General features: G+C 52.8%; 8 protein-coding genes across 8 annotated transcripts; 5 read left to right on the forward strand and 3 right to left on the reverse strand.

Annotated features, from left to right (window-relative positions):
* Position 1: 1 nt before the first annotated feature.
* On the reverse strand, positions 2-1,792 carry PHACADRAFT_95582 (uncharacterized protein; the record flags this gene model as incomplete). Its single annotated transcript, XM_007396022.1, has 6 exons — positions 2-743; positions 794-1,003; positions 1,057-1,133; positions 1,182-1,261; positions 1,314-1,593; positions 1,643-1,792. 6 exons carry the CDS (start codon positions 1,790-1,792, stop codon positions 2-4), a joined length of 1,539 nt encoding a protein of 512 aa, XP_007396084.1.
* A 210-nt stretch (positions 1,793-2,002) lies between these two features.
* Positions 2,003-4,038, forward strand: PHACADRAFT_184539 (uncharacterized protein). Its single transcript, XM_007396023.1, has 10 exons — positions 2,003-2,465; positions 2,516-2,707; positions 2,760-2,902; positions 2,964-3,017; positions 3,114-3,175; positions 3,234-3,257; positions 3,312-3,478; positions 3,533-3,637; positions 3,699-3,824; positions 3,874-4,038. Exons 1-10 carry the CDS (start codon positions 2,281-2,283, stop codon positions 3,998-4,000), a joined length of 1,185 nt encoding a protein of 394 aa, XP_007396085.1. The 5' UTR covers positions 2,003-2,280; the 3' UTR covers positions 4,001-4,038.
* Positions 4,039-4,862: 824 nt separating this feature from the next.
* Positions 4,863-7,189, forward strand: PHACADRAFT_209296 (uncharacterized protein; the record flags this gene model as incomplete). Its single annotated transcript, XM_007396024.1, has 12 exons — positions 4,863-5,182; positions 5,242-5,430; positions 5,488-5,630; positions 5,689-5,742; positions 5,799-5,860; positions 5,914-6,034; positions 6,087-6,100; positions 6,151-6,317; positions 6,374-6,478; positions 6,535-6,660; positions 6,710-6,853; positions 6,910-7,189. 12 exons carry the CDS (start codon positions 4,863-4,865, stop codon positions 7,010-7,012), a joined length of 1,548 nt encoding a protein of 515 aa, XP_007396086.1. The 3' UTR covers positions 7,013-7,189.
* A 2,473-nt stretch (positions 7,190-9,662) lies between these two features.
* PHACADRAFT_195821 (uncharacterized protein) lies at positions 9,663-11,797 on the forward strand (the record flags this gene model as incomplete). The annotated part of the gene is made up of 12 exons (XM_007396025.1): positions 9,663-9,982; positions 10,036-10,224; positions 10,276-10,418; positions 10,475-10,528; positions 10,588-10,634; positions 10,689-10,824; positions 10,877-10,890; positions 10,943-11,109; positions 11,163-11,267; positions 11,319-11,444; positions 11,494-11,637; positions 11,695-11,797. The coding sequence occupies 12 exons, from the start codon at positions 9,663-9,665 to the stop codon at positions 11,795-11,797; spliced, it is 1,548 nt and encodes a 515-aa protein (XP_007396087.1).
* A 161-nt stretch (positions 11,798-11,958) lies between these two features.
* PHACADRAFT_256631 (uncharacterized protein) lies at positions 11,959-14,424 on the forward strand. Its single transcript, XM_007396026.1, has 12 exons — positions 11,959-12,405; positions 12,457-12,645; positions 12,701-12,843; positions 12,900-12,953; positions 13,010-13,071; positions 13,126-13,246; positions 13,298-13,311; positions 13,365-13,531; positions 13,583-13,687; positions 13,737-13,862; positions 13,912-14,055; positions 14,111-14,424. Exons 1-12 carry the CDS (start codon positions 12,086-12,088, stop codon positions 14,211-14,213), a joined length of 1,548 nt encoding a protein of 515 aa, XP_007396088.1. The 5' UTR covers positions 11,959-12,085; the 3' UTR covers positions 14,214-14,424.
* Positions 14,425-14,690: 266 nt separating this feature from the next.
* Positions 14,691-16,827, forward strand: PHACADRAFT_195823 (uncharacterized protein; the record flags this gene model as incomplete). The annotated part of the gene is made up of 12 exons (XM_007396027.1): positions 14,691-15,010; positions 15,063-15,251; positions 15,304-15,446; positions 15,503-15,556; positions 15,613-15,674; positions 15,729-15,849; positions 15,900-15,913; positions 15,962-16,128; positions 16,187-16,291; positions 16,348-16,473; positions 16,523-16,666; positions 16,722-16,827. 12 exons carry the CDS (start codon positions 14,691-14,693, stop codon positions 16,825-16,827), a joined length of 1,551 nt encoding a protein of 516 aa, XP_007396089.1.
* A 146-nt stretch (positions 16,828-16,973) lies between these two features.
* On the reverse strand, positions 16,974-20,529 carry PHACADRAFT_256634 (uncharacterized protein). Its single transcript, XM_007396028.1, has 10 exons — positions 20,199-20,529; positions 19,651-19,993; positions 19,435-19,599; positions 19,262-19,382; positions 19,144-19,204; positions 18,787-19,096; positions 18,500-18,732; positions 18,292-18,445; positions 18,058-18,243; positions 16,974-18,008 (listed from the first exon to the last, which is right to left on the reverse strand). The coding sequence occupies exons 1-10, from the start codon at positions 20,492-20,494 to the stop codon at positions 17,064-17,066; spliced, it is 2,814 nt and encodes a 937-aa protein (XP_007396090.1). The 5' UTR covers positions 20,495-20,529; the 3' UTR covers positions 16,974-17,063.
* Positions 20,530-21,486: 957 nt separating this feature from the next.
* On the reverse strand, positions 21,487-26,299 carry PHACADRAFT_209301 (uncharacterized protein). Its single transcript, XM_007396029.1, has 15 exons — positions 26,029-26,299; positions 25,854-25,966; positions 25,643-25,802; positions 24,485-25,581; positions 24,308-24,433; positions 24,150-24,251; positions 23,975-24,101; positions 23,661-23,923; positions 23,506-23,608; positions 23,316-23,455; positions 22,996-23,261; positions 22,808-22,937; positions 22,489-22,753; positions 22,291-22,436; positions 21,487-22,238 (listed from the first exon to the last, which is right to left on the reverse strand). Exons 1-15 carry the CDS (start codon positions 26,180-26,182, stop codon positions 21,843-21,845), a joined length of 3,588 nt encoding a protein of 1,195 aa, XP_007396091.1. The 5' UTR covers positions 26,183-26,299; the 3' UTR covers positions 21,487-21,842.
* Positions 26,300-26,341: the final 42 nt, after the last annotated feature.

Consider the following 26,341-nt stretch of genomic DNA (forward strand, 5'->3'; position numbering starts at 1 on the left):
ATCATGAGATGCGTCTTCCGCTAAACACCCGATGGTTGAGATATACCTCCGAAGTTGCGACGCTGACCTGCACTTTCCCGTGCTGAGCACCGACAATCCAATCCCGGAACGCGGCAATCTTGTCTGCCTCGGGCAGCACAAGGTCTGACGCAGGCTTATACAGATTCGAGACGTCAGTAGGACGAGAGGAACTGGGCTGGAAGGGCACAGAGATGTCGGTCTTGAAAAACGCGCTCTTCTTGCCTTCGGTGAGGATGATGCAGCCGATGTCGGTGGGGAAGGAAAATGAACTAAAAGGGAAAGCGTAGGTGAGAGTTTGGGAGGAGAGTACCTCTTGAAGTGCGTTAATGTTCACAAGTCCTGCGTTGCCGGCATAATTAACCGTCAGCCGGGGTGGTGGGAGGGGCTGGGCTTTCACAGAAGACACACCTCTCTCGATAAGCTTCCCTTCCCTGACTCCTCCCTCCGTGACCAGCAGCATGGAGCCGTGAGGTAATTGCAGAGCACCTGAGTGGAGGTCTTCATCCTTGCTTTCGGGTGAGAAAGGGACCTTGTTAAGAGTCGCCAGTGACAGTGGAAGCGTTTGAGCGAGAGGCAGTAAAAGTGAGAGGACGTGAGATAGAGCAGGTGTGGGGAGTATTGGGGTCTGGTCCTCGGATCCAGCTGCCAACGAGGGGACAGGCGGAGAAGGAAACTGGAACAGTGTGACGGAGGGAGGGAGAAGGGGTGGATTTCGTGATTGACTGGCAACAAAGTTAGGGTCAGCGGTTATCCAAGAGCGTCGATGCCTTACACTCTCGCGATGCTTGCAAGAAGAATCCATTCAGCTGCGTCAACATCTCCTCCAAGGGCTTCTAATGCTATCCAGTTAACTAACTCTTCACGAACCGAAAGAGAACTGGCAGAAGGATACGGTCTTTGAACTAACGAACGTTCGTGAGGCCGGGTGAAAAGCACATGAAGGGTTGGAACTTCTGGGGGAGACTCGGCTTCGATATCCATCCTGGTCGAGAATAAGCGTTAGGTGGAGACAGCACAAAGAGCGCAGGAACATACGGCTCTTTCGTTAAAATGCCGACAAAAGTTGCAAGGTCCGCTGACTTTAGCCGTTCTGCCGCGTCCAGGTCGTAGAGCTATTCATATGAGTCATGAGTCATGTTGACATAACAGCTCTTCCGTACCTTCACTTGCACGCCCACATGGGAACCTTCATGGTCGGGGTATTTATACGACTTCAATGGTACATGGACATGTGGGCTTTCTGTTCTCGCCGAGTTGGCAAAGGAACCATCACATATAGCGACACTACTTACGTTCACTTGGACCGCTGAGCTCCTCGAAACACCAGTCTGACTCTCCAGGTATACTGACGGCCCAGACCGTGGTGCATTCTCTCAATTCGCTGACATCGACATTCTGATCATCATCGCCGGGAGTGTCTTCATGTAGCCCCCACCCTCCAAGGGAGCCTGACGCTTTTCTGCGCAAATACATTCCGGGCGAAGGCGACGTGTCTTGAACCATCGCTCGGAAGCGGACGAGGGACCTGTCGCGATACGACTCTGGCGGGTTTCGCACGTCTAATGTTGGAATCTGTGCACAATTAGACAGTTGGGCCGTCTCAATAAAAGGATTGGCGTACCTCGGAAAATGCTCCATCTGAACTGAACACACTCGAGAAGTGCCTTGTTACCTGTGAGGCAAAGTCCTGCACAGTCGAATGCGCGGCGAACAGCTCCTTCAGCTCTGCAGTTGGGTCGCGCAAGGCATCAGCTCGATAAGCAGAGACCATGTTGAGTGGATATGCGGAAGACTGCTGACGACTTTGACTTTTGTGTGCAGCGGGAGAGACGTGAAAACGAGTGTCGCGGTAATCTGAAGACGCGCCACAGACGCGTCCTGGCAGGTTCAACGCCGCCATCAATCTGGGCTTCGGGGATTGTACAAATCACCAGACACGACGGCCCCAGTCGTCGCGCGCGGGAGGACAAATGCTTGCATGAGAGCTTTGCTGTCAAACTACCGGCTGTGTTCACACTAAGAAGTTCGCTCTGTACCGATCCGGGCAATGCTGAAACTATCCGCCGACTTGGTTTTCCCTTCGCCGTATATGATCAGGCCCCCAGTTTCAGTCGCCATCCCGCAAGGACGTCGCTTTTCGTCATTTCTGCGTGCGTGATACTCTCTGCTATATTATGGAGAAAATTTGCAACGAGAAGGTCGAACTTGCCCTATCCGCCAGGGCCACCCGCGGATCCTTTTATCGGACATCTCAGGATTATGCCACCACCCAACACCGCTCACCAGATCTTTTACGACTGGTCTCGACGTTATGGCGATGTCATGTATTTGGAAGTCATTGGCAAGCCTATTGTAGTTCTCAGCAGTGAAGACGCCGCCTCCGATCTTCTCGATAAGCGCAGCTCAATCTACAGCGACCGGTCATCGTTCCCTTTGCAAGAGAGGTAAGCTCAATGTCAATAGTCGACTTCTCTCACGTATTGACATGCTACAGACTGGGCTGGAAAGACTGGTTAGGCCTTATGCCATATGGCTCATCCTTCCGAAAAGCACGCAAGACGATTCAGCTCTTCCTCGAAAAGAACAAGATGCCCGAATGCAAGCCCATTATTCAAGGCCGTGCATTCGCTATTTTTCTGAAGGAGCTGCTGCAAGACCCCACATATATGGAACAGCTGGTGCATTGGTACGCGTCTTAAAAATTCGAAATGATGCATTGAGTGAGAGCAGCTGTGCAGCTACTCTTCTACCATTATAATGGACATCACCTATGGATACCATATAAGATCAAATGACGATGCCGTTTTCCGCGATGTACTGCGATTGTTTCCCATATTCGAACGCAGCGCTCAGCCGTCGTTACTGGATATCTCTCCTCTCTGTGTGTAGAGACTATCTGCTCGTCCAAAACTCTATGCTATACGCTTACCACGGTCCACAAGTTGGCAAGCTACCTGCATGGTTTCCAGGAGCATGGTTCAAGAGATTCGTCAAAGGTACGCGCGCTTGATACTGCATGTCTGAAATGCTTATCGTATATCATTGCGCGACTGCAATAGAGGTGACGCCGTTTATATAACATATGATCGAAGACCCAGTCTACATCGTGCGGAAAGAAATGGTTTGCTTCAGTATCATTTCACACTTAGTCTCCGTAAGAGGGCAAGCTTTCGGCGGAACTCTTGCGTGATGTTGAGCTCACCGCGTTCCAGATTGTAACATGCGGGACGGAGACGGTATGTTATTCCCCCCACCCCTTTTCTGCGTTACCCGTTCTGACAACTGTGCAGACTTGGCACACAGTCACTCTCTTCTTTGCATGTATGCTCCTCAATCCCGAAGCGCAGCGCAAAGGCCAAGAGGAAATTGACAGTATCGTTGGGAACGGTAGACTCCCTGATTTCACTGATCGCGACTCATTACCATATGTCGAGTGCATCGTACAGGAGACGATGAGGTACGCATACGAGGCGGTGATAAATTGAAGCAACCTGACGCTTCTTCCCTCCAGGTGGCACCCCATTGCACCTCTCGGCGTCCCGCACAGGGTGCAGGTCGATGACACGTATCGCGGCATGTTCATGCCTGGGGATGCAACAATTATATCAAACGCCACGTAAGTAGGTAAAAGGGTTTACAGAAGAGGCGGTCTACTAAACGCCGCTTTCCCACACTAGCACAATGGTTCTTGACGAGAGGAAGTTCCACGACCCACGCCTTTTCCGACCGGAGCGGTTCCTCCCCAAGCCATTAGGCGCGGGGGAGGTGCTTTCACCTAGTGTCATCTTTGGCTGGGGAGGACGGTAAGTCACTTGACGTCTTGTGCGCATCTTATCTCAAATCTCTTTCCAGCATCTGCCCCGGTCGCTTCCTAGCTGACCACGCAGTCTGGCTCGCCATAGCGCGGATTCTCACCGTTTTCACCATTTCCAAGATGAAAGACGAAAATGGTGAAGAGATAGAACCTGATAGAACCTGAGCTTAAATTTGTCCACGCCATGACTAGGTATGCCAACCGCTCTGTTATGTTAACAGACGATCTCTAACAGAAAACTTCGTGTTCAGTCATCCTCTGCCGTTCCCTTGTGATATTCAGCCTCACTCAAAGGAGGCAGTCGCGTTGATCAGAAAGGCATACGATCTGGCGCAGATTGCTGATGCAACGACTTCTGTTTGAAGATTTGGTCTTGGTTTCAGTCCTTGTACATCACTGAGTCGACAATCATGCCATGGATGCCACCCCATTATGTGGCCTACACATGGACGCATACGTTCCGAGAGGAGCACGCAAAAAGTAAAGGCGCAGTGCAGAAGTACTAAATGCTTGCCCTCTCTTCTGTATGTACGCTTCGATGTGAAATCTGACGCATTGCAGATCGCCGAACCGCCAGAAGGGTAACAGTGATATTTGTGCTCGGCCTGAGCTTGTGGTCCGAGCCAAACCTGAGATCTGAGCGCTGACTTGCTTACCAAAGGGTAGTGATTCAAATGCTTCGCAAAGTGAGTCTATTAATTTGTATCAGGTTGCTATTACCTGTACTCATCAACTCAACCTCCGCGACTGTCTACAGGCAGGCGCCTACAGCGGATGTCCGGTGACCACGCGCGATTGTGCCTGGTGGCCCAGGTGGGGGTCGTTCAGTCTAAACGTTCGGTATACCGCCTGGTATTGACGTAAACCGCCCATACCCAATTCTAAAACATTTAAAGGACTCTTGCGCCTGTCTCAGATTTTGGTTTGGGGCTTGCCGAGTTCGCGTGAGCCAGCCTGAGAGCGCTGGTAGTCTGCTTCCCTATAAGACTTGGCCAAAAGCCCTTCCGCACTCTGTTTCAGGTCCCCCATGAGTCTCGTAGCGGCGTTTGTGCTCGTATTTTTGTTTGTCCTCTCCCTGCTGCAGGTAGCGTATCGCCGCCGAGCGCGACTACCTTACCCTCCGGGACCCCCTGCGGATCCCCTCATTGGACACATAAGAATCATGCCGGACAACAGCATCTCTCCGGAGGTTTTCCACAACTGGGCAAAACAGCATGGCGATGTCATGTCGCTGAACATTCTCGGGAAGCGTCTAGTAATACTCAGCAGCGAGGAGGCGGCCACAGACTTGCTCGACAAGCGCAGCGCGAACTATGCTGACCGCCCGAGCTTTCCCCTGTATGAAAAGTAGGTGATAAGTTAACTCTCTGAATACCAACTTGCTGAGGTCACGACTACTACGCCAGAATTGGTTGGAAGGACGCACTCGGATTCTTGCCATACGGTCCATATTTCAGAAAAATGCGTAGGATGCTTCAAGCACCGCTTGAAAAGGAAACGGTATCAGCATTTAGGCCTATCGAAGAGCAAGAAACATGTGTTATGCTTTATAATTTCCTCCATGATCCTGCCGGGATGGACCATCATGTTCACCGGTTAGTGTTGTGGGCGACAAAGTATCAGCTCTCACTTGCTCACGCAGAGATATCTAGCTATGCGACTGCAATTAGCATGGAGATCGCCTACGGCCATCGCGTACTTTCAAGCGATGACGAGTACCTCAAGATCGCCAAGAGGATTTTCGACGCCTTGCATGACGCCAGCCGGCCCTCGCTGTTGGACGTATCTCCAATATGTTAGTGGTCGACTTTACGATGTTATACAGTGATCTTGAACTCACACATAACCCCCAGTTGAGAACCTGCCTGCCTGGTTCCCAGGTGCTTGGTTTGTGAAGTTCATACAGGGTACGCCTAGTGTTCCTCGAACTTCAACCTGACTGAACGCTCAAGGCTGCTGGCAGAGACGAAGCCCGTGATCTTGCATGACATCCTACACCCAGTATCTATGGTGCAGGAGCAGCTGGTGCGCCCCCGACTTGTTTGCTGTCTCAGTAGCATTTAACCTTCCTCTCGCAGGCCGCTGGCACCGCTAAGTTGTCGTTCGTGTCGCAGTATTTAGAAGATCTTCAGCGGGAAGGCCGACTTACATCGGAGAGCCAATACGACGTGAGCATGGCGGCAAGTCAGATTATTGCAGGTATAGCAGCCTGTCTCTATCTCCACAAAAAGAAGTACTGACCTGGCACCAGGCGGGTCCGAGACAGTGAGTCTATGATGCGCTGCGCTGTCCCCCCACCACTGACACAGGCATAGAGCTGGCACACAATAACAACGTTTATCGCATGCATGCTTACAAACCCCGACGTCCAACGCAAAGCCCAGGCAGAGATCGATAGAGTGGTCGGAAACGGCCGTCTTCCTGACTTTACCGACCGAGACTTACTTCCATATATTGAATGCGTTGTGAAGGAGACTATGAGGTATGTAGACTGATTTTTCGCCAACAGGAATCCCAAGCATGCTCAATATTCTGTAGGTGGCAGCCGGTGGCCCCGCTCGGCTTACCCCATAGCGCAACAGAGGATGACGTATATCGCGGTATGTGCATACCAAAGGGCGCCTTTGTTATAGCCAACGCCAGGTGGGTCTTGAACAGTCTTCTATACGTTAAACTGGTCGATTCGTCTCCCGATATAGGAGCATTACCTGGGACGAGCGCAAGTTCCATGAGCCTCGCTCTTTCAAGCCAGAACGGTTCATGCCCAAGCCTGAAGGTGCAGGAGAGGTATTGCCTCAAGGTGGTGCCTTTGGTTGGGGCCGTCGGTGAGCTACAGTTTGCTCCAGCCGCTGCCTGAGCTCATAGGATCCGCAGCGTCTGCCCCGGTCGCTACCTGGCGGACAACATGATATGGATTGGCATTGTCCGCATTCTAGCCGTGTTCGACATTGGGAAGGCCAAGGACGCAGATGGAAGTATAATCGAGCCGCGGATCGAGTTTATCACGTCTCTCTCAAGGTACTGTCCGCCCACTGGCTCACTAGAATGGCAGATTCTAAATGAGCTGTGATTAGCCATCCTAAACCCTTCCCTTGCGATTTGCGGCCACGCTCGGAAAAGGCTGCCGAGCTCATCAGGCAGGCCTACGACCTGCACATGGCTGGCGCTACAACTTAGCGATTTTCCAGAGAGGGCGAGGCCTCGAAGGTCTGGGCGAAGCAAATCGAGCACTGATCTTACGAGAGAAAATCTGCATACGGGGGACAGCCAGACGCTTACCCTAAGTGCATAAGCTGAATATACCGTTATGTTGCAAATTTGTTCTGGCTTCTTCAAGTCGTGGGCGATAACGTAGCCCTGGCCGGACTGGCGCGTGCATCCGGCGAGATTATCTAGCCTGAGATTGCTTCAGGCTGCCACATTATTCCATTCCTGAGAATGAGCTACGCGACTTTCTGATATTATGGAACTCTGGTAGCGCCGCAGATTGTGCTGGAGCCAGTGTTGGTTGGTTAACGAACCGAGTAACCAGGTAAAGGTTAACTATCGTGACTAGTCATTGACTACTGTATCTTATCAGTAGTGATTTGACTGGCTCGGCTTTGGCTTGGGCCGCGGCTTGCGTCCTGATTAGGCAGGTGCTGTGGATTGACCTTGTCAACAGTTTCACAGCTGCCACACGTAGACACACAGTCATGTACAACATGTAAATGGTTTTATTGCATGAAAAAAGGTACGAATACATACTCTGAGGTATAATATGGATGTGGAACATTAATCAAGTCGCTCAGAAACTCGAACCTCATACAAACAAGGAAACTGTCGGCGCAATGCTTGTATTATTGGCACATCTCCACATCGTACATTATCAAAGCTATCTGTATAATTATATATCGCTGTTGTCTAAATGATCATGGTTCCAAGAGCCCTAACTGGAAACCTCCTGCGCATTCAAGGTCATCTCAGCAAGATCCTGGGCCAATTCCTCCTCCTCCTCCACAAGAAAAGCAGCAGAAACAGAGAATGTACCAAATGAAATGTGCGAATATGGCGTGTGTATGTGTGGCGGACAGCGAAGTCTGACACGATGCAGCGGGCACCTCTCACGGTCGGGGGTGTGAGGGGTGCCGGCGAGCCGCGAGAGGTGCGACGTGACATTCCGTGCGCACTCTCATGCTCGTGCCACTGCGCTCAGATGGACGATTTAATACCTATCTGAAGGCTTGTGCGCCGGCGTGCACACTGCCCAGCACCTCGACGCGGGCACCCTGCAGACTGCATTGTGCTACCTGGAGGCCGTTTGCCGCTCGAAAGCGCGCGAAGACCGCGGCGGCCTCTTGACAACTAACAGGAGTGAATTACCCAGGCAGCCTGGATCATTCGCTCTCTCGCTATGGCTAGTTTTTGTCTGGTGCACGCGAGAGTGGTCGTTGACGACATCCCGGCATCATCCATCAGAGCGTCTGCAACGGCAGCTCTCGTTAATGCCCATCTGCCTGCCGCAAGTAGGTGCTGATCAAGTTCTTATGATTATTCTGACAGTAGTACTAAATACAGTAAATTTATTGTCTAAAGCCGCGGCTTGCCAGCTTGGCTTGGCTGGCTTGCTGGCTTGAAGCCGAGCCAGTCAAATCACTAGTCTTCATGGAGAGTAACTGCCAGCAGGAAGCACAAAGACTTCCTGCATCCTGTTCCTGCATCAATTATGACATCTTCACCACAAAGTATAGATTCAAGGCTGTCGAGCTGTTGTTGCAGAGTGACGATCATGGCTGCACGAGCACGAACTGGCTGACCGAGGGCGGGAGCATGCGGGCACAATCTAATACACACAAGGGCAAAGCCCGGTAAGTCTGGGTGTGAAGGAAAAGAGCACACATGTATACTGTACCCAATACACACAAGGGCAAAGCCCGGTAAGTCTGGGTGTGAAGGAAAAGAGCACACATGTATACTGTACCCAATACACACAAGGGCAAAGCTAGTACGGTATGAGCATAAGGCATAATGCAAGGGCAACAAGGAATACTCACTCCGGGTGCAAAGGGAAAGAGCACACAGAGTGATACCGGAGGAGGGTAAGACTATATAGTGAAACAAGTGATGTCCGCATCAGAAAATCGAAACTGTTATCATAGGAGTGTCCTCGCACTGAGCGCGTTACATATCTGAGACGATCCGGAAGCCGAGACATCCATCCGTTCAACACGAGCTGCCAGGAGAAGGGCTTGCACCCGGCAAGAGCCTCGACTTTTTCGGATGCAGCTTCGCAGAGATCATCGTCAAGCTCATCTCTAGCATAGTGTTGGGCCTTAGAGACTCTGTGCGACGTTGTAATGAGCAAAAAACAAGTCTATTTCCCCCTATTTTGCTGTAGGTACGGCGGAATATCTCGACGTGCGCGGGCACTCTACCTCCCTTTCCGGGCACCTGCTGAGTTTGAAATCTCGTCCCTCACTCCTCCTTCCAGCCGCCCTGTATAATATATGACAGGGCGGCTGGTATCGAGCCTAGGTTCGTCTAGTCAGGTCATTAACTACTTACTGGTCATTTACTGGTCATTTACTAGTCATTAACTCGCGCAACACTGGCTGGAGCTGCGTGGTAGAGCCTATCAGGGCTCCCGACGTAGTGAAAGGGCGCTAAATATTCGATGCGCAGAGGGGTGTCCGAGCCCGCTAGATCGGCGACGACAGCTCTCGTCAACTTGAAACCCTCTAGCTCATGAATGTCGCAGTAGACCCTTGATGCTGAGCGCCGATGGACCGCCCCCTCATATGACAGTTTCGCGAAAGCCTCAGAGGACACTTTGTCTCTGACGACGACGATGAATCTCCTGACAGCACTCGCTCTTATTTTCCTATGCACTGTCGTTGTAGTGCGGGCGGCGCGTCGTGGTGGGATGCGGCTGCCTTTCCCTCCGGGACCTCCTGCGGACCCCCTCATTGGACATCTGAGGATTATGCCGGGAATAGCCGTCTCCGCAGAGGTCTTCCACGACTGGGCAAAACAGCACGGCGATGTTATGTCGCTAAACGTTCTCGGGAGGCGTCTATTGATCCTAAGCAGCGAAGAGGCGGCTACAGATCTGCTTGACAAGCGCGGCTTGAAGTATGCTGACCGTCCAAGCTTTCCCATGTATGAAAGGTGGGTGACAGCTCGACTTCGTAGATGTCGACGCGCTGAAGAGGCTTTTTCAGAATCGGCTGGAAAGATGCGCTCCCGTTCCTGTCATATGGACAATACTTCAAAAAAACGCGCAAGATGCTTCACACGCTATTGGAAAGAGAAAAGGTGTCAGCGTTCAGGCCTATCGAAGAGCAAGAAGCATGCGTTATGCTCTATAACTTCCTCAATGATCCTGCGGGAATGGAGCGCCATGTTCTCCGGTCAGTGCTGCGGTAGTAGATCGTCAGCCTTCGCTCACATGAAGACACTAGCTATTCGACTGCAATTACCATGGAGATAGCCTACGGCCATCGCATACTGTCAAACGACGACGAACACCTCAAGGCTGCCGAAAGGATTCTCGATATCTTGCTCGAAGCTAGCCAGCCCTCACTGCTAGACGTTTCCCCTTTATGTTGGTTGATAGACTGCTCGGGCGCCATGGTCTCAGGCTCACAAATGAATTCTTAGTTGAAAACTTGCCTGCCTGGTTCCCAGGTGCTTGGTTTGTGAAGTACATACAAGGTTCGTCCAACTTTCTTCGGAATCTAAGGCCGTCGTATATACTCAACATCGGCTGGCAGAGATAAAACCTAGGGTCTTGCATGACATTCAACACCCTGTATCTGTGGTACGGCAACAACTGGTACGCTTCCAAGCTGTTTACTGCTTTAATCAACAATAGACGCCGCTGTTTCAGGCTGCTGGCACCGCTAAGCAGTCATTTGTGTCACAACAACTAGAAGATCTCCAAAGGGAAGATCAACTTACACCGGAGAGCCTCTACGATCTGACCACGGTAGCGAACCAGATATTCGGAGGTATAGTAGCTTGTTTCTATTTCTGCAGCGCGAGATGCTGACCCAGCACCAGGCGGATCTGAGACAGTGAGTCGACGGTGCAATGCACTAAGGTTCCTCCCGACTGACATAGACACAGAGTTGGCACACCATAACGACGTTCATTGCGTGCATGCTCACGAACCCCGACGTCCAACGTAAAGCCCAAGAAGAGCTCGACAGAGTGGTCGGAGACGGCCGTCTTCCTGACTTTACCGACCGAGACTCACTTCCATACGTTGAGTGCGTTGTCAAGGAGACTATGAGGTACGTGGTCTCTCCTGAGGGATAGGTTTTGAATCACACCCCTACGCTTGTAGGTGGCACCCGGTGGCCCCACTTGGCATACCTCATAAGGCAACAGAGGACGACGAATACCGTGGCATGTCCATCCCAAAGGGCGCTACTGTCATAGCCAACTCCAGGTAGGCCTAGTATTCTGTGTGGCAAGCTGACTGGCTTACCTCCCGGCTCAGGAGCATCACCTGGGATGAGCACAAATTCCACGACCCTCTGGCTTTCAAACCAGAGCGATTTTTGCCCAAACCTGTAGGCGCAGGAGAGGTGCTCCCGCAAGGCGGCGTTTTTGGGTGGGGCCGACGGTAAGCCGCAGTTTCCTCAAATCGCCGCACGAACTCACAAGGTCCTCAGGGTCTGCCCTGGCCGCCACCTTGCGGACAACATGGTGTGGATTGGTATAGTCAGAATCTTGGCTGTATTCGACATCGGAAAGGCCAAGGACGCCGACGGAAATGTCGTTGAGCCTCAGATCGAGTTCACGACGTCAATTACAAGGTGTGGTGTGGTTGCTAGCCTAATGGCGCGGGTAGATTCCAACTAAGCTGTGGCTAGTCATCCCAAGCCCTTCTCTTGCGATTTGCGGCCGCGCTCGGCGAAGGCGACCGAGCTCATCCGGCAGGCGTACGATCTGCACATGGTCAATGCCGCAGCTTAGCGGTTCCGAGGAGAGCGGGGCCTCGAAGGCGGTGCGTGTAGGAAGAGGGAAGCAACATACGGGCACAACCGGAACGGGAGGCTTGCGGCCAGCTGACCGGGACATACCCGATATAGTAATTTACACGCTCAGTTAAACTCTTCCTCTACGATGCTTCACTCCTTCCGCATGCTCTGGTGATTTGGCAACGGTGTGATAGCCGGCAGAGTATTTGCACACGGGTCAGTATGTTTTGTTTAAATAAGACGGGTCCGCAACAGCCCCTGCGCATCGTACCTGGTCTCGACAATGAACCTCCCGACGGTACTCATCTTTGTATGCCCATGCATCCTCGTCCTAGTGCGGGCAGCACGCCGTCGTCGAGCGCGGCTACCCTACCCTCCAGGACCTCCCGCGGACCCCCTCATTGGACACCTGAGGATCCTACCTGACAATAGCGTCGGCGCGGAAGTCTTCCACGGTTGGGCTAAAAAGTACGGCGACGTCATGTCGCTGAACATTCTTGGGCAACGTCTGGTCATACTCAGCAGCGAGGAGGCAGCCGCGGATCTGCTCGACAAGCGCAGCGCGAACTATTCCGATCGTCCAAGCTTTCCCATTTATGAAAGGTGAGCAGGAGTCCAGTTTTGAGGCATATATGTCCTGATGAGCTCTGCCAGAATCGGGTGGAAAGATTCGCTTGTGTTCTTGCAGTACGGCCAGTACTTCAAGAAAATGCGCAAGATGCTCCAGGCCCCGTTGGAAAAGGACGGGGTGTTCGCGTTCAGACCCATCGAGGAGCAAGAATCCTGCGTTATGCTGTACAATTTTCTCAATAACCCTGCGGGAATGGATCGCCATGTTCACCGGTCAGTGTTGTCCGGGCAATGTATCAACAGCTCTTACTCGTGGTCATGTGTCTAGTTATGCGACTGCAATCTCGATGGAGATTGCGTATGGCCATCGCGTGCTTTCGGACGACGACGAGTATTTCAAGGCTGCCGAGACCTTCCGTCACATGTTGGAAGAAGGAGGCCGGCCGTCGCTGCTTAACCTGTCTCCCATATGTGTGTCGTCGAGTCATGCCATACAGTGGTGCTCATACTCACATGCAACCCGTTAGTCGAGAAGCTGCCTGCGTGGTTCCCAGGCGCCTGGTTCGTAAAATACATACGGGGTACGTCGAACAATCCTCGAAGCTCAAGGTCACGAACACTTACCATTAGCCGACAGAGGCGAAGCCCGTGGCTTTGCATGATATACAGAAGCCGGTGTCAGATGTACAACAGCAATTGGTATTTCGCCGACGTGTGTACTATCTGGACTGGTATTGAAGTTTCCTCGTGCAGGTTGCTGGTACTGCCAAGCAGTCTTTTGTGTCTCAGCACCTGGAAGATCTTACGAGGGAAGGTCGACTTACGCCGGAGACCCTGTATGACCTGAGCATGGTGGCGCAACAGATATTCGGAGGTATGATTTTGATCTTAATCCTTATGCAATAAAGTACTGACCTAATTCCAGGCGGGTCGGAGACAGTAAGCCAACGGTGCACTGCCTCTCAAAAATATTCTCATTGACGAGACCGCAGAGCTGGCACACTATCACGACATTCCTCGCATGTATGCTCATGAACCCCGATATCCAACGCAAAGCCCAAGAAGAGATCGACAGAGTGGTCGGAAACGGCCGTCTCCCCGATTTCACCGACCGAGATCTACTTCCGTACGTTGAATGCGTTGTCAAGGAGACTATGAGGTATGTAGTCTTTCCTGAGAACCAGTTTCGATCACACTTATGTGCTGTTAGGTGGCACCCAGTGGCCCCTCTCAGTGCACCTCATAGAGCGACAGAAGACGACGAATACCATGGTATGTACATCCCAAAGGGCGCCCTTATCATCTCCAACTCCAGGTATGTCAGGTCTTCTGTGCGACAAGCTGACTAACTGACCTATATACAGGAGCATCACCTGGGATGAGCGCAAGTTCCATGACCCGCTCTCTTTCAAGCCAGAACGGTTCCTACCGAAGCCCGAAGGTGCAGGAGAGGTGCTGCCGCAGGGCGGCGTCTTTGGTTGGGGTCGACGGTGAGTTGCAATCACCTTAAGCTGCTGCACGAGTTCATGAAAAATGCAGCATCTGCCCTGGCCGCTACCTGGCGGACAACATGGTGTGGATTGCAATAGTCCGCATCCTGGCGGTGTTCGACGTCGGGAAAGCTAGGGATGCCGACGGAAACGTTGTTGAGCCTTCCATCGAATTTACCACTGTGGTTACAAGGTATCGTTTCGCTACCGGCTTTTAGGGTCGGCCAGTATTGACAAGTTGTGCATAGCCATCCCAAGCCTTTCGCATGCGACCTGCGGCCACGCTCGGAAGAGGCTGCAGAGCTCATCAGACAAGCATATGACATGCACATGGCTGACGTCGCGATCTAGCAGATTATGCAGCCGATTGTACGGCACAGGCCGGCGTCCATGCCTTGTGCGTATCAAGGCCCGGCCGTACTGACCTTGGCCACAGGTTCACAGCACTTGGTGCATCTGCTTCTTGCATTACTCCCCCACTCATTCGTTGCCTCTCCGGTTAATTTTGCTTACTATCGTAGTACGTTCATCGAATGTGCCACAAGCCATGTCGTTCCTGTTCGTCCTGGGTGTTGTGTGCCAGTGGTCTGTGTGACCGTGGACACTTGAATCAACCAGCTGATGAGCATCATGATCTCGCTGATGAGTTTATAGCACTTTGCTTACGTAAGTTTTGCGGCCAGCGAAAAGTCAAGTGCAGTTCTCAATCATTTCAATGCGAACGCAGCGTGATGCATAATGCATGATGGCCTGCAGAGTTTTCGCACGAGTCGACATGTTAAGACGGCTCTGTGCAACCCTACTCGCACATTGTCCCTGACCCCAACGATGGACCTTCCAGTGCTGCTCGTTCTCGTATCATTATCCGTTCTCGTCTTCGTGCAGGCCACACGACGCCGTCGTATGCGGCTGCCTTATCCTCCGGGCCCCCCTGCAGATCCTCTCATCGGACACCTAAGAATGATGCCAGACAGTGACGTTGCTCCGGAGGTCTTTCACGGCTGGGCCAAGCAGTACGGCGACGTCATGTCGCTGAATGTTCTCGGGAAGCCGCTGTTAATCCTCAGCAGCGAGGAGGCGGCCATGGACTTGCTTGACAAGCGCAGCTTGACGTATTCTGACCGCCCAAGCTTTCCTATGCTTGAAAGGTGAGCAAGTCCCTAAATTTCTAGACACACATTCGCTGAAGAACTCTACCAGACTCGGGTGGAAAGATGTGCTCGTGTTCGTACCATACGGCCAATACTTCAAAAAATTGCGCAAAATGATCCAGGTGCCTTTTGAGAAGGAGAAGGTGTCCACATTCAGGTCTATCGAAGAGCAGGAAGCGTGTGTTTTGCTATACAATCTTCTCAATGATCCTGTGGGAATGGATCGCTATGTTCATCGGTTAGTATTGTGACAGCATGTCGTCGAACACTTGCTCACACTCACGCGCCAGCTATTCGTCTGCAATCATACTGGAGATCTCCTACGGCCATCGCGTTCTCTCAAACGATGACGAGTACTTCAAGGCTGCCGAAATCATCCTTCACGTATTGCACGATGTTAGTCGGCCGTCGCTACTTGATGTGTCTCCTATATGTATGTTGTTGGGGTCATGGGATATAACAACGCTCGCACTCACATCTAACATCTAGTTGAGAAGCTGCCCGCATGGTTCCCAGGTGCTTGGTTCGTAAAATATATACGGGGTACGTGCAACTACATCTGAAGCTCAAGATCAAGAATAATTAACGCCGAGTGACAGAAACAAAGCCGGTGGTTTTGCACAACATACAAATGCCGGTAGCCGACGTGCAAAAGCAGCTGGTACTCCGTGGACGTACCCGATCTCTACGTCATGATCTGAGTTGCTTCTCATAGGTTGCTGGTACTGCCAAACAGTCGTTCGTGTCGCAGCACCTAGAAGATCTTACAAGGGAAGGTCAACTTACACCGGAGAGCCTGTACGACTTGAGCATGGTGGCGCACATGATATTTGGGGGTATTACACCAGTCTCCGCTCTGATGCGATAAATACTAATGCACTACCAGGCGGGTCGGAGACGGTGAGTCTGCGATGCCCTCAAGGTTTTCGTTCGCTGACATACACACAGTCCTGGCACACCATAATGACATTTATCGCATGTATGCTCACAAACCCTGACATCCAACGCAAAGCCCAGGAAGAGATTGACAGAGTGGTTGGAAACAGCCGTCTCCCTGACTTCACCGACCGGGATTCGCTGCCCTACATTGAATGTATCGCCCAGGAGACCATGAGGTATGCGGCCTAGTTTGTCTAAGAAGCGAGGGTTTTGAGCTATGCTTGTGCTCTTCAGATGGCACCCTGTAGCTCCTCTCGGCGTCCCTCATAAAGCAACAGAAGACGACGAGTACCGCGGAATGTACATCCCAAAGGGCACTACCATCATGGCCAACGCCAGGTGGGTCTTGAGCAGCCTTCTATACGACAAGTTGATTGATTTGTCTTCCAACTTAGGAGCATCACTTGGGACGAGCGTCACTTCCACGACCCTCTGACCTTCAAGCCAGAGCGATTCCTGCCCAAGCCCGAAGGTGCGGGAGAGGTGTTTCCTCAGGGTGGCATCTTCGGGTGGGGCCGACGGTGAGCCTCGATATACTACTTAGACTGCGGCGACTCATGATGTGCATAGCATCTGCCCCGGCCGCTACCTAGCTGACAACATGGTGTGGATTGCCGTGGTCAATATCCTGGCTGCGTTTGATGTCAGGAAGACCAAGGACGCCGATGGAAACATTATCGAGCCTCAGATCGAGTTCATCACCTCGATAACAAGGTGCCGTCTCGCTGCTGGTTCCCCGCGCCGGCGGACCCTGACATACTATGACCAGCCATCCCAAGCCCTTCCTTTGCGACCTAAAGCCACGCTCAGAAAACGCTGCGAAGCTCATCAGGCAGGCATACGATATGCATATGGCCAACGTCGCGACTTCGTAGTAGCCCGGAAGGGACGGCACCCCAGAGGTGGCACGTCTAGGCAAGAGAGACCGTGCATTAATCCTGGAAGAAGGGATCTACGGATGAGGAACAACCAGAACAGAAGTTATTACACTAAGTGCATGAGCTGAATACAATGGTATGAGGCTATAAGTGACTTTAAAACAACATGCGCGAGTAAAAGTCCTGAAAGGAGCTGTCGTGAAAAACGAGCGAGGGGGGTCGGCATGTCTACATCATGCAACGCTGCTCAAGACAGCCTTCGGAGATGGCGGGGTCGACGGTGATGTGCCAGTGATAGACGTCGCGACGGAGGTCCCACGGCGCAACGAACGACGCGGACGAGAGCCAGAAGAGCTCTGCAACTGAGTCTTTGATCGTGAAGACACGCTCTCCCCTGGCTCAGCTGGAGGTTCTGTCTTGACCGTAGGTGACATGATGGCAGTCATACGAGGAAGTCGAATCTTCAGACCAGATGACGGAGTGGTGGTCTCCTTGGTGACAGAAGGTAGAGCAGCCTTGGGAGTCATCGGCTTGGCGACGGGGGCCACCGATGCAGACTTCTCTTTCTTCGGAGGTTCGACAGGAGTAGGCGGAGTCGACTTATAGCTCCGCAGCGACGGGTGCAAGGAAGTTGGAGCCGGCACGCTGAGAGCGAGACGTTGGCTATGCACGACACCGTTGATATGTGGGGAAGGCTCGTTCATGGGTGTGGTCTGTTTCGTCGGTGGCGGAGGGGTTATCTTGGCTGCCGGCGGAGTGACAGCTGGAGCAGGTGGTGGCGGCGGCAGAGCAGGTGTGGTGATCATGGGCGAATCTAACCTACGTGGCGGTTGCCTATTACGCTTCGGCCTTGAGATACCATTGGCTGCCGAACCAGACTCGGGAGCAGTCTCTGATTGAGCAGGTGGTTCAGGTGCGACAGAGGGAGGACCTGGTTGTGCGGACGAAGGAGTCGTCGAAGTAGCAGCTTTACTCGACTTGGCACCTTTGCGTTCGGCCTTCCTAGTGAACTTGCCGTTGTAATCCCTTTTTGGCCTGCGAGCAGCTTCAATCTGTGCTGGCAAGTACTCTCGCGAGTCCTCAGATAGATCATCTGTGCCGTCCACCGACGTTTCTGTGTGATTCCACGGTCGTAGACGTCTCGTGGTACTAGCCCGTCCTGAACGGCGCAATTCGGGCTCCAGAACGGTCAGCCTCAGATAACGGCGGAGATAGAAGCGAACTCACTTGCAGATTACCAGAAGCGGCACTGTCACCTGCGATCTCCGTAATGGTACCACTTGTCCGAGCTGCCGTCGGCTTCGAGGCTTTATTCTTCGTATGTTCTGCTTTCGTTGAGTTACCAGCAGGTGCCGGAAGGAGAGGCTGAGACGATCCGCCTTTCGCCGGAATCTGCTGCAATCCGCAAAGTGCCTGGAACGAAATGAGCGTCAAATGCAGTATTTAATGCAGGCCACATACTAGGGCAGCCTTGAGCTGGTCCAGGTCAAACTGCATCTTGTTATCTTGAGGGTCCACTTTAAGGGCGATATCCTCGATATCATCGTCGTCCATAGGGCCAACGGAACTCAACGATGTAAGCGGGGACGATAGAGCACTGTGAGGGGGACACTCGCTGTCAGAATGCAGTCGTTTAGTTATACAAAGGCTCAAAACGTTCAAAACGCACTCTTGAAGATGCGGTCTCCCCTTTCCGGTCTTACTCCAAAAGTCCATGGTGATGACTCTTTCTGGAACTCGGTACCGGCGACCGTTAATCAGGACCTCGTCAACAATCAGTTTCGGTGGTGGAGCGTTAGGTGTTTCTGGCTGGGTGACTTCGATGTTACCGTTGTTGAATTGGCCAGGCTTCATGACTTCTATCGGGGGAGCATTATTCTTGGGTATTCGCTTTTTGGGTTGCTGCGTACGAGTCAGTGAGCAGAGCAAGAAGAGCGTGAATACACGAACACATACCAAAATCTGGTCAGCATGGTTCGGACACATCCACCGCTTGTTCCAAAGAGGCATGTAGGTCATCGGAGGATCGAGGCAGTCCAGGTGCCAGTGGAGGTGACAGTAGTCACATGAGATGATGCTCCGTCCGCCAGCAGCATCCTGCGCGGTGCTACACGCGCTGGCCGCCCTCCTCGCTCGCTTGGTTGCAGGACCCGCAGCGGCTAGGTCGGGAGGAAGAGCAGAGGCACCACAGCGATAGCAAAGGACTGGATCGCCGTTGCGATCCTTCAGTCTGTAAGGCTCGCGATCCTCGAGTTGACCATGCCGACTGGGAGAACAATGAGCGGAGTACGAAAGCTGGGGAAGCGTGCGCACTTTAGTCTAGGAACCTTGACCTCGGAACTATCGACATACGTCCCTTTGGGACCTGTGGAAACTGCGGTGGAAAGGGTGTCAACGTCATTGACGCCAATATCTGAACGCGAGAACGTACCGTCCTTGAAAAAGCTCCTAATATCCTGGGGCAACTGAAACTCGCCCGGTAAGCTTGTTTGTAGCTGATCTATCAGAGGGGCCATGAATTTGAGCGATGCTGTTGGTTTCGTCGGCGGTTTCTGCGACATGTTGGTGATGAGAGAGTGCAACTGCCGGAACTCGTGGACCTACCTGTTTAAGCATACACGCTGGGCAAAGCCACTTGGCGTCTCCAGCTGGCAGATCCGTCACATCCATCGGTGGATTGAGGCACCAGAAGTGGTACGCTCTTGGACAGCCATCGCAATATACAAGGGAGCCCAGAGAACGACACGCAGAACAATGGTCTTCGTTCGACTGCGGCGGCACTGAACATCTGATGATTCGAGGAGGAAGTGAATCACATACGGTCTGACTCGGGGCCTGAGCGTCGTAAGCACTAAGAGAGATGGTCTCGGGCTCCTCCTTCACCCTCACTTGCGCCGCCCTTTCCCTCCCCTTTCCTTTGATATCCCGTCGCAACGAGCCTCTCCTGGCCGATGAAACTTCTTCGTCGCCAAGCTGAACAGAGTTTGAGCGTGACAGCATGGCATCGTCTGAATCGACTTGCATGAGATCTGACTCGGGGATGAGGGTTGCAGAAGAAGCGACGGCATCCGCTGGCACACTGGTCTCCGACGCCGCCGCCGACGTTGACGCCGTAACAGCCATGCTGCGAGCTGATGCACGCTGCGCTCGCGAAGATGAGGACCTGGTAGGGCGAAGCGAGGCGTTGCAAGTCACGTCGGCAAGGATTGAGGAGAGTCAAAATTGAGGGAGCCCGTGCGGTATGGATTAACGACAGCATGGGGAATCACCGACGATAGTTCGGGGGAGCATCCGTCAGGCAGCAGAGGAGTAAACAGAACATTCCAAGGTCAGCGTGAGAGCAATGTGAGAGTATGGGAGCGACGTACCCTTTATCCAGTCTCGCTCGTTTCCTCCGGGACCCGTCGACCTCGGTCGTGATAGCCATGGTGCTCACCGTATTGGCCCCGTATGTGGTCCCGGGGTCAGACGTAGGTAAATAGGACGTCACGACGGATGTCTTTTTGTGGTCCTTTTTTAGTTGTCCGAGCTGCTGGACGGAGGGCAGCGGCGGGGGCCCTGGCAGAATCTCTGTCGCCAGAGCCGGGTCCCCTTCCAGGTGGAGCGGTTGGGTCACCGTCGGTGCTGCAAGCAAACAGGCTGGGATGCCCTCCACAGAGGTCATCGCAGTGATGGTTAGAGAGCAGGTCGAAGTCACCAGTGACAGTAGCCGACCAAGTCTTGAAGGCTCAAATCCGACGTGCGTCAAAGTCAAGGGGCAAGCCTTTCTGCCCAATCACAAACATACTCGCATGGCCGACTAATAAAATCACTCTTTATGTCCTCATACTCCTATACTGTAGATACATTAACGAGAACTCGTCCTATTTGCCTCGTACTACGCGTCCAGGAGACCATGCCTTGTAGTAGCACAGCCAAGTGTCGATGGACCATTCGCCCGGTCTCGTCCCGCAATTTCGCGGTAGCCAACAGGAAATTCCGTATGAAATGAGTCTTGGATTCATGCCGCATCAACCGTATGCAAACGAAGGTCGTCCATTTTCACCGCGTTGCACGGCACCATGTCGTCGAGCGAACCCCAGTCGACGAAACCGTTATCGGGTCCGAGGGCACCGCCTGGCTCTCGACAGCTGTTTGCTACAGGCCGCAAGCCTCGCTAGGACCGTAATGAAGCCCAGTAACAGGCAGGTGCGTGCAGCTACATAGTCTAGGCCCGTTCAAAGTCATTAGTGCATCTTAGGGGATGAACATTCTAGGGGCGTACTTACGTGCTTAGCATGATCCTATTCACTTCTCTGGTATCCTGAGAGAGCGCGAACAGTCTAGCAATGCCCACACATGGCATAAGTGGCGTAAGTTCCTCGAAACGAACCTGAGGTCAGGTCATCCTGGAAGTGCGTGCCGACAGTAGAGATCGAGGTCAACGGAGAACATTTCCTTCTTACGGACAGTCGCCTCGGTGGGAAATATGCTCGGTTAACTTACCGAGTTAGTAGGAAAGTGAATAGGTGTCCCTGTGCAATTCCCGTCCATGAATTATCAGCGATATCGGCCCCATTCGTGGAGCGACCGACTCCTCCTCCAGGATACGGTAGCACCGTGTAATGATGCCTATACTGACCGACTTGTAAATATACGTCAGATGCAAACTAGACAGTGTCATATGAGGACTACTCACAGTTCCTGGGAATTCAGCCCAACCTTTGGACCAAACTCTCACTGAGCACCAACAACAGAGCTAAGACAGGATGCAGAGTGATCGGTCAAGACAGCAATTGACACGCCAGAGCCTCAGTACGAATTACGATGAGCTAAGATGTAGCTCAGCCATGAATACCCTCGTCCGTGTTCGCCGCTGGTGAGAGCGATGCAGTCGCGCGCGCAGGTTCGCCGCACTAGCGCCGATATGGAAAAGCACGCAGGAAATCCACAAAACTCAGCAAATAAATACAGGTATTGTGCTAATGGAGGTATCCGGAGAGGAAATGGGTAACGTGAGAAGGGAAAGGGCCCTATGATGCTACCCGATGTCGTTTGAACGCGGCCTCAATATCGTTCTGCGTGTACTCGAGCGTAACGCCAGTGTTCGCGTAGCATTGGGCAATCTTCCTGTTGAAGAACTCTGTCATGCGCAGCAGCTCCTCTTCGCATGCCTTCCATACTCCCACGAGAACGGTACCTGGAGCGATGCCGGTGCTTGAGCTCGCCTGCTCTGACGTGGCAATGTCCGCAGCTTCAGTGAAGTGCTTCTCGACGCGCTTGAAAAGCGCGCTGACGTATTTCTGCAAGTCCTTCGTGTCGTACTCCTTAATGATTTTGCGGACAGCAGATTTTGAGTAACTGCTGTTCGACGCAACCTCGGTAGGTGCAGTTGTCTTGAGAAGCCGTTCCACTCCCTCGAAGTATTCCTAGAAACAACGGTCAGAATGGAAACTCCCGCAGATAGCATAAAGGGCTCACGAGTATCTTGGCAAATGGCCTTCGGAGAACTAGCTTGGTATATGCGATCAGGTTCTCATCATAGATAGCCTGAGCTCTTTGCAAGAAAGATGCCACGGAGCCTATGTCCAGCTGCGACATTTCTGCGATGAAGTAGTGCATATTTTCTGGAGGTAGCAGTCAGTCAGAACTAAGTAATCAAGGAGACTGAAGCTTTACCGATGATAATGACATGATAGTTCAGCTGGCCCTTGTCTTCGCCTTCGCCGTCCATCTTCGCCATCTGCTTCAGAGCAGCGAACATTGCTTCAACTATGCGACTGTACGACGCATCTACCACCTGCCTAATCTCTAAGGTATCTGCGCCGATCAACAATGTCTCGATACGTCCAACGTAGCTCGGGAAAACCTTGACAAAGGTTACGACACCGTTGCGTTTCTTGCTTGTGAGGTTCGTCTCGCTAATCTCCTTGAGGAACTCGGCCTATCCAGTCCCATGAGCAACTCGAAGTCACATGGGATAGTATAGTAGACATACCACCTGTCTGTCGTACAAGGTTTTCATGCGCATGTGTTGCTTCTCGAGAAGACTTAAGAAAAATGAATTGCCGCGTTCTTCGGCCTCAGTAAGAAACCTTTCTGAGCAGACGATCATGCCAACTATCTGGCTAGAAAGACATGCGAGCATGAGGCTACGGCGCTACACTCGGAGCAATTGGCACGTACATCTTGTCCTTCGCCAGGGCATTGTCAAGCCACATCTTCAGCTCAGCCGGCAGGAAGCCGAAAATCAGATCCATGGCTCCGCGCACAAGCTTGAGCGTATTGGGACTGAGGCCTGCAGAACGCGCAGCTTGTCGACGAAAGTAATTCTCTAGCCCCATATAGTCTGCGAAGGTCAGGGCGGCATCGTTGATCTGCAGGAAATCTGCGATGAACTCTTCTTCCGCGTAAACAACAGGGCCTACGGCCTCCAGAACCACAGTAAATGCCTGCGCACGGTACGTTATAGCGAGGATAATGGTAGAGGGTCAAGAATCACTTACATCAGACGCACGCATATCGCCATCGCCCTTGTCGCGCTGTTGCTTACGACCCTCTAAGGGTGACCGAACCAGGGTACCGGCCCTACGGACTCCAGCGGCAGCTTTGCCAGTGTTTCCAGTCGGCGATGTCGCTCCAAAGCCTATTTCGAGCATTAGACAGGATTCAATGTCACTATCTTCGCTCACTTACCCTCGAAGTCGTCTTCGCCCGTCTTCTTGATCATATCAGTGCATGCCGTAAGGAAGGCTCTGACCTGGGTGTTATAGAGTTTACTTGCAGTAAGGAAGTATTCCTGCATGAGAATGTCAGCAGCACCTAAACCCTAGGTTACTGAAAAAACACACTCCGCATAGCTTCCCATATGTCACTTCGTCCATCTCCTTCAAGTATAGCATCAGTCCTCCATATCGCCCCAGATAGTTCTCCAGCTGTTTGTGGTCAGAAATGGAGGGTTTGCCTCTCGCAGGTCGTATGATGCCCTGGTGGTTACCGAGTAGCATCTCCGCTTGCGCCGTGCACATGATCTTGAGGAAGTCGTGCAGTCGTTTGCAGAATTGCGTATTATACGTGCGGTACTCTTCCAGACGCTCCATCGTTGCGGCCATATCTGTTCAGCATGTCAAATCAGGGTATATTACTTATGATGTCCGTGACAAACCTCGGTCTTTACCGGACTGGAGGGCCTTGTACAGCTGAGTCGCCGCGACCTCCAGTTCTTCGACGTTGTTCTCGAGTGAAGCTTGCGTAAGCTTGAGCAGCGCCCTCGTATCCACATCAACTGTTTGCTAGGAATCCGTCAGCATCGAGCCACACGGAGGAAGAAAGAGGCGCACAAGTAGATCCCCAAGTTCGTTAAGTAGTGCTCTCTGGTTCTGTGTCTGGACTTGAAGACCACGATCTTGTGACTGAATAAAGGTGATATCTTCGTTAACGGCCTAGAGATTGCATGATCATGAGAAGCCGGCAGGATGCGACGTGATAAGCCTCTTACGTTCAAGTGGATCTTGTAGGATGCGATCACGCTGTCCAGGGTATCCAACTCCTTGAGAGCATCATCGAGATACTTGAGCACTATATTCACTCGGTCATCAGACTCGATGAATGAGTGGATATTGGCCTGCGAGGGCAATAGTGAGCGACCGTAACAATCCAAACGCGACCTGCGCACCTTTTCTAACGCCATGAGCTCGTCTATCAACCTTGCCTCCATTTGGTTGATACCCCCACGCCCGGCGGAGCTGAGCATGTCACTGCTCGCGTACTCGTAGCCCTCCAGCATCTCCTCGACGCTGCTGAGCATCGCCCGCGCGGTCTCCTCTGCGACCTCAACCTCGTCTCCGGCGTCTTCGTCCCACTCGTCCTGGAAAGTGATATCTCCAGAAAGCAAGCGGTCAAGTGCCGCCTGGTTCGCTGGGTCGAAGAATGAGACACGCGCGTTTGGCTCGCGACGCCCTTGCGACATCTGCGCGTCTGTTGGTCTGACTGTAGGCTTCCGGTTACGGAGTGATTCAACAGTGGGTATGGCGAGATTCAGGGGGCGCGGTGTCACCTCGAGAGACGCCTCGTAAGCGGATATGGCCCCCGCAGAGGAGCTGTGCGAAGACGTCGAAGCTACGGGTACCTCCAAGGAGGAGCTCGCTGGAGTTGGGTAGGCAGAGCCGTTCGGCCGGCGGATAGTCCCAGATCCGGGTGTGAGAGTTGCAGGCAGTGGTGGAGCACTCGCAGGCGGCTGAGGAACTGGCGCAGGTGTCGACGCGGCGGATCTGTCTGGACTAGATGGTAAGCCTACCGAGGGTATTTGGGAGGAAACTGCAGCGGCGGCTGAACCGAACGAGCGGATCGATGAAGCGTTAGATGGACGACGTGCGCGTCCGACTCCTGGACGCAACGCTGAGGGTAAAGAGGAGGGAGGGGGTACCAAGGAGGTTTGGGAGGACGGCGTAGCGGGGCGAGGACGTGCTGGAGGTGTTTCTGACCTCTCGGGCATCTCTGCAGCAATGTACGCCATGGCTGCAGCGTCAATAGACTCTGGCCGGACGGTTGGTGGTGAGATCGGTCGGCGGGGTCGAGCTGCTGCGCGTGGCGTTGGCACGGGAGGAGAAAATACTGAAGCAGGCGGCTCGGGTTGTGCCGGTCGGCCATCGGCTTCGGACGACCGACCATTTGCATAGGGTCGCCGTGGCGTTGCTTGCAGTGGGACACCGTTGGGCGGGGTTGGTGCGCGCTCCATGCGCATATATGACTGGGGAGGCGGTTGTTTGACCGCTATTGAATAGTTGGTATTTGGTTCGCGGTGGCACTAAACTAGACACAGGGAACCACGTACGTGTAGTATCAGGGTCTCGTATACCGACTATCTGCAGGGATGAACCTCTGGTGATAGTGCGAAACAGCCTGATCAAAGCAACAACAAAATTAGCCTGCTCGATCTCATTTTCTGTCTGCCATTTGTATGTCCTGGCCAAGGTGATATTAAAGCCAAGAGGCTGCGTAGTACGTCAACGAGCTACGCCATAGGACGGGGTGAACAGACGCACATAAGCCACTTCGACCCCTCGCAGATCCTGTAATTTCCACGTCTTTCCCACAGAGAAGGTATCATTCGAGTTCAGCTTTGCTTTGTGAATGTATCCACCGCCGTCACTGGATCCTGAGTAGATACAAGTTCACTAGGGTGTCACTGGTGCCATCGGACGCTGTATCCATACATACTGGCTATCAAAATGTATCTCGGCTTCTTTCCGCCCTCCTCCGGTGCATCTTCCCATATCTTCACATGTGAGACGTAGGTTTCCTGTTGCCCTTGCGCATTGAGCTTGGAGAAGACCGAGGTGATTATTCTTTGGCGGACATCGCCCGCCGACATCCTCCTCGCCAAATACCAGAGTTATACGCGAAAGGGGTCTGTTGCGACCAGAAGATGATGGTAAAGGGCAAGTAAGCGGGGCACTGCCTGCCCGGAGTCGTCGGTGCGCGTCGCAAAGGTCCAGCGTCGAACAAGCGCCCAACACCACTTCTTACGGAC

This window comes from Phanerochaete carnosa (assembly GCF_000300595.1).
Source record: "Phanerochaete carnosa HHB-10118-sp unplaced genomic scaffold PHACAscaffold_5, whole genome shotgun sequence".
NCBI lineage: Eukaryota > Fungi > Basidiomycota > Agaricomycetes > Polyporales > Phanerochaetaceae > Phanerochaete > Phanerochaete carnosa.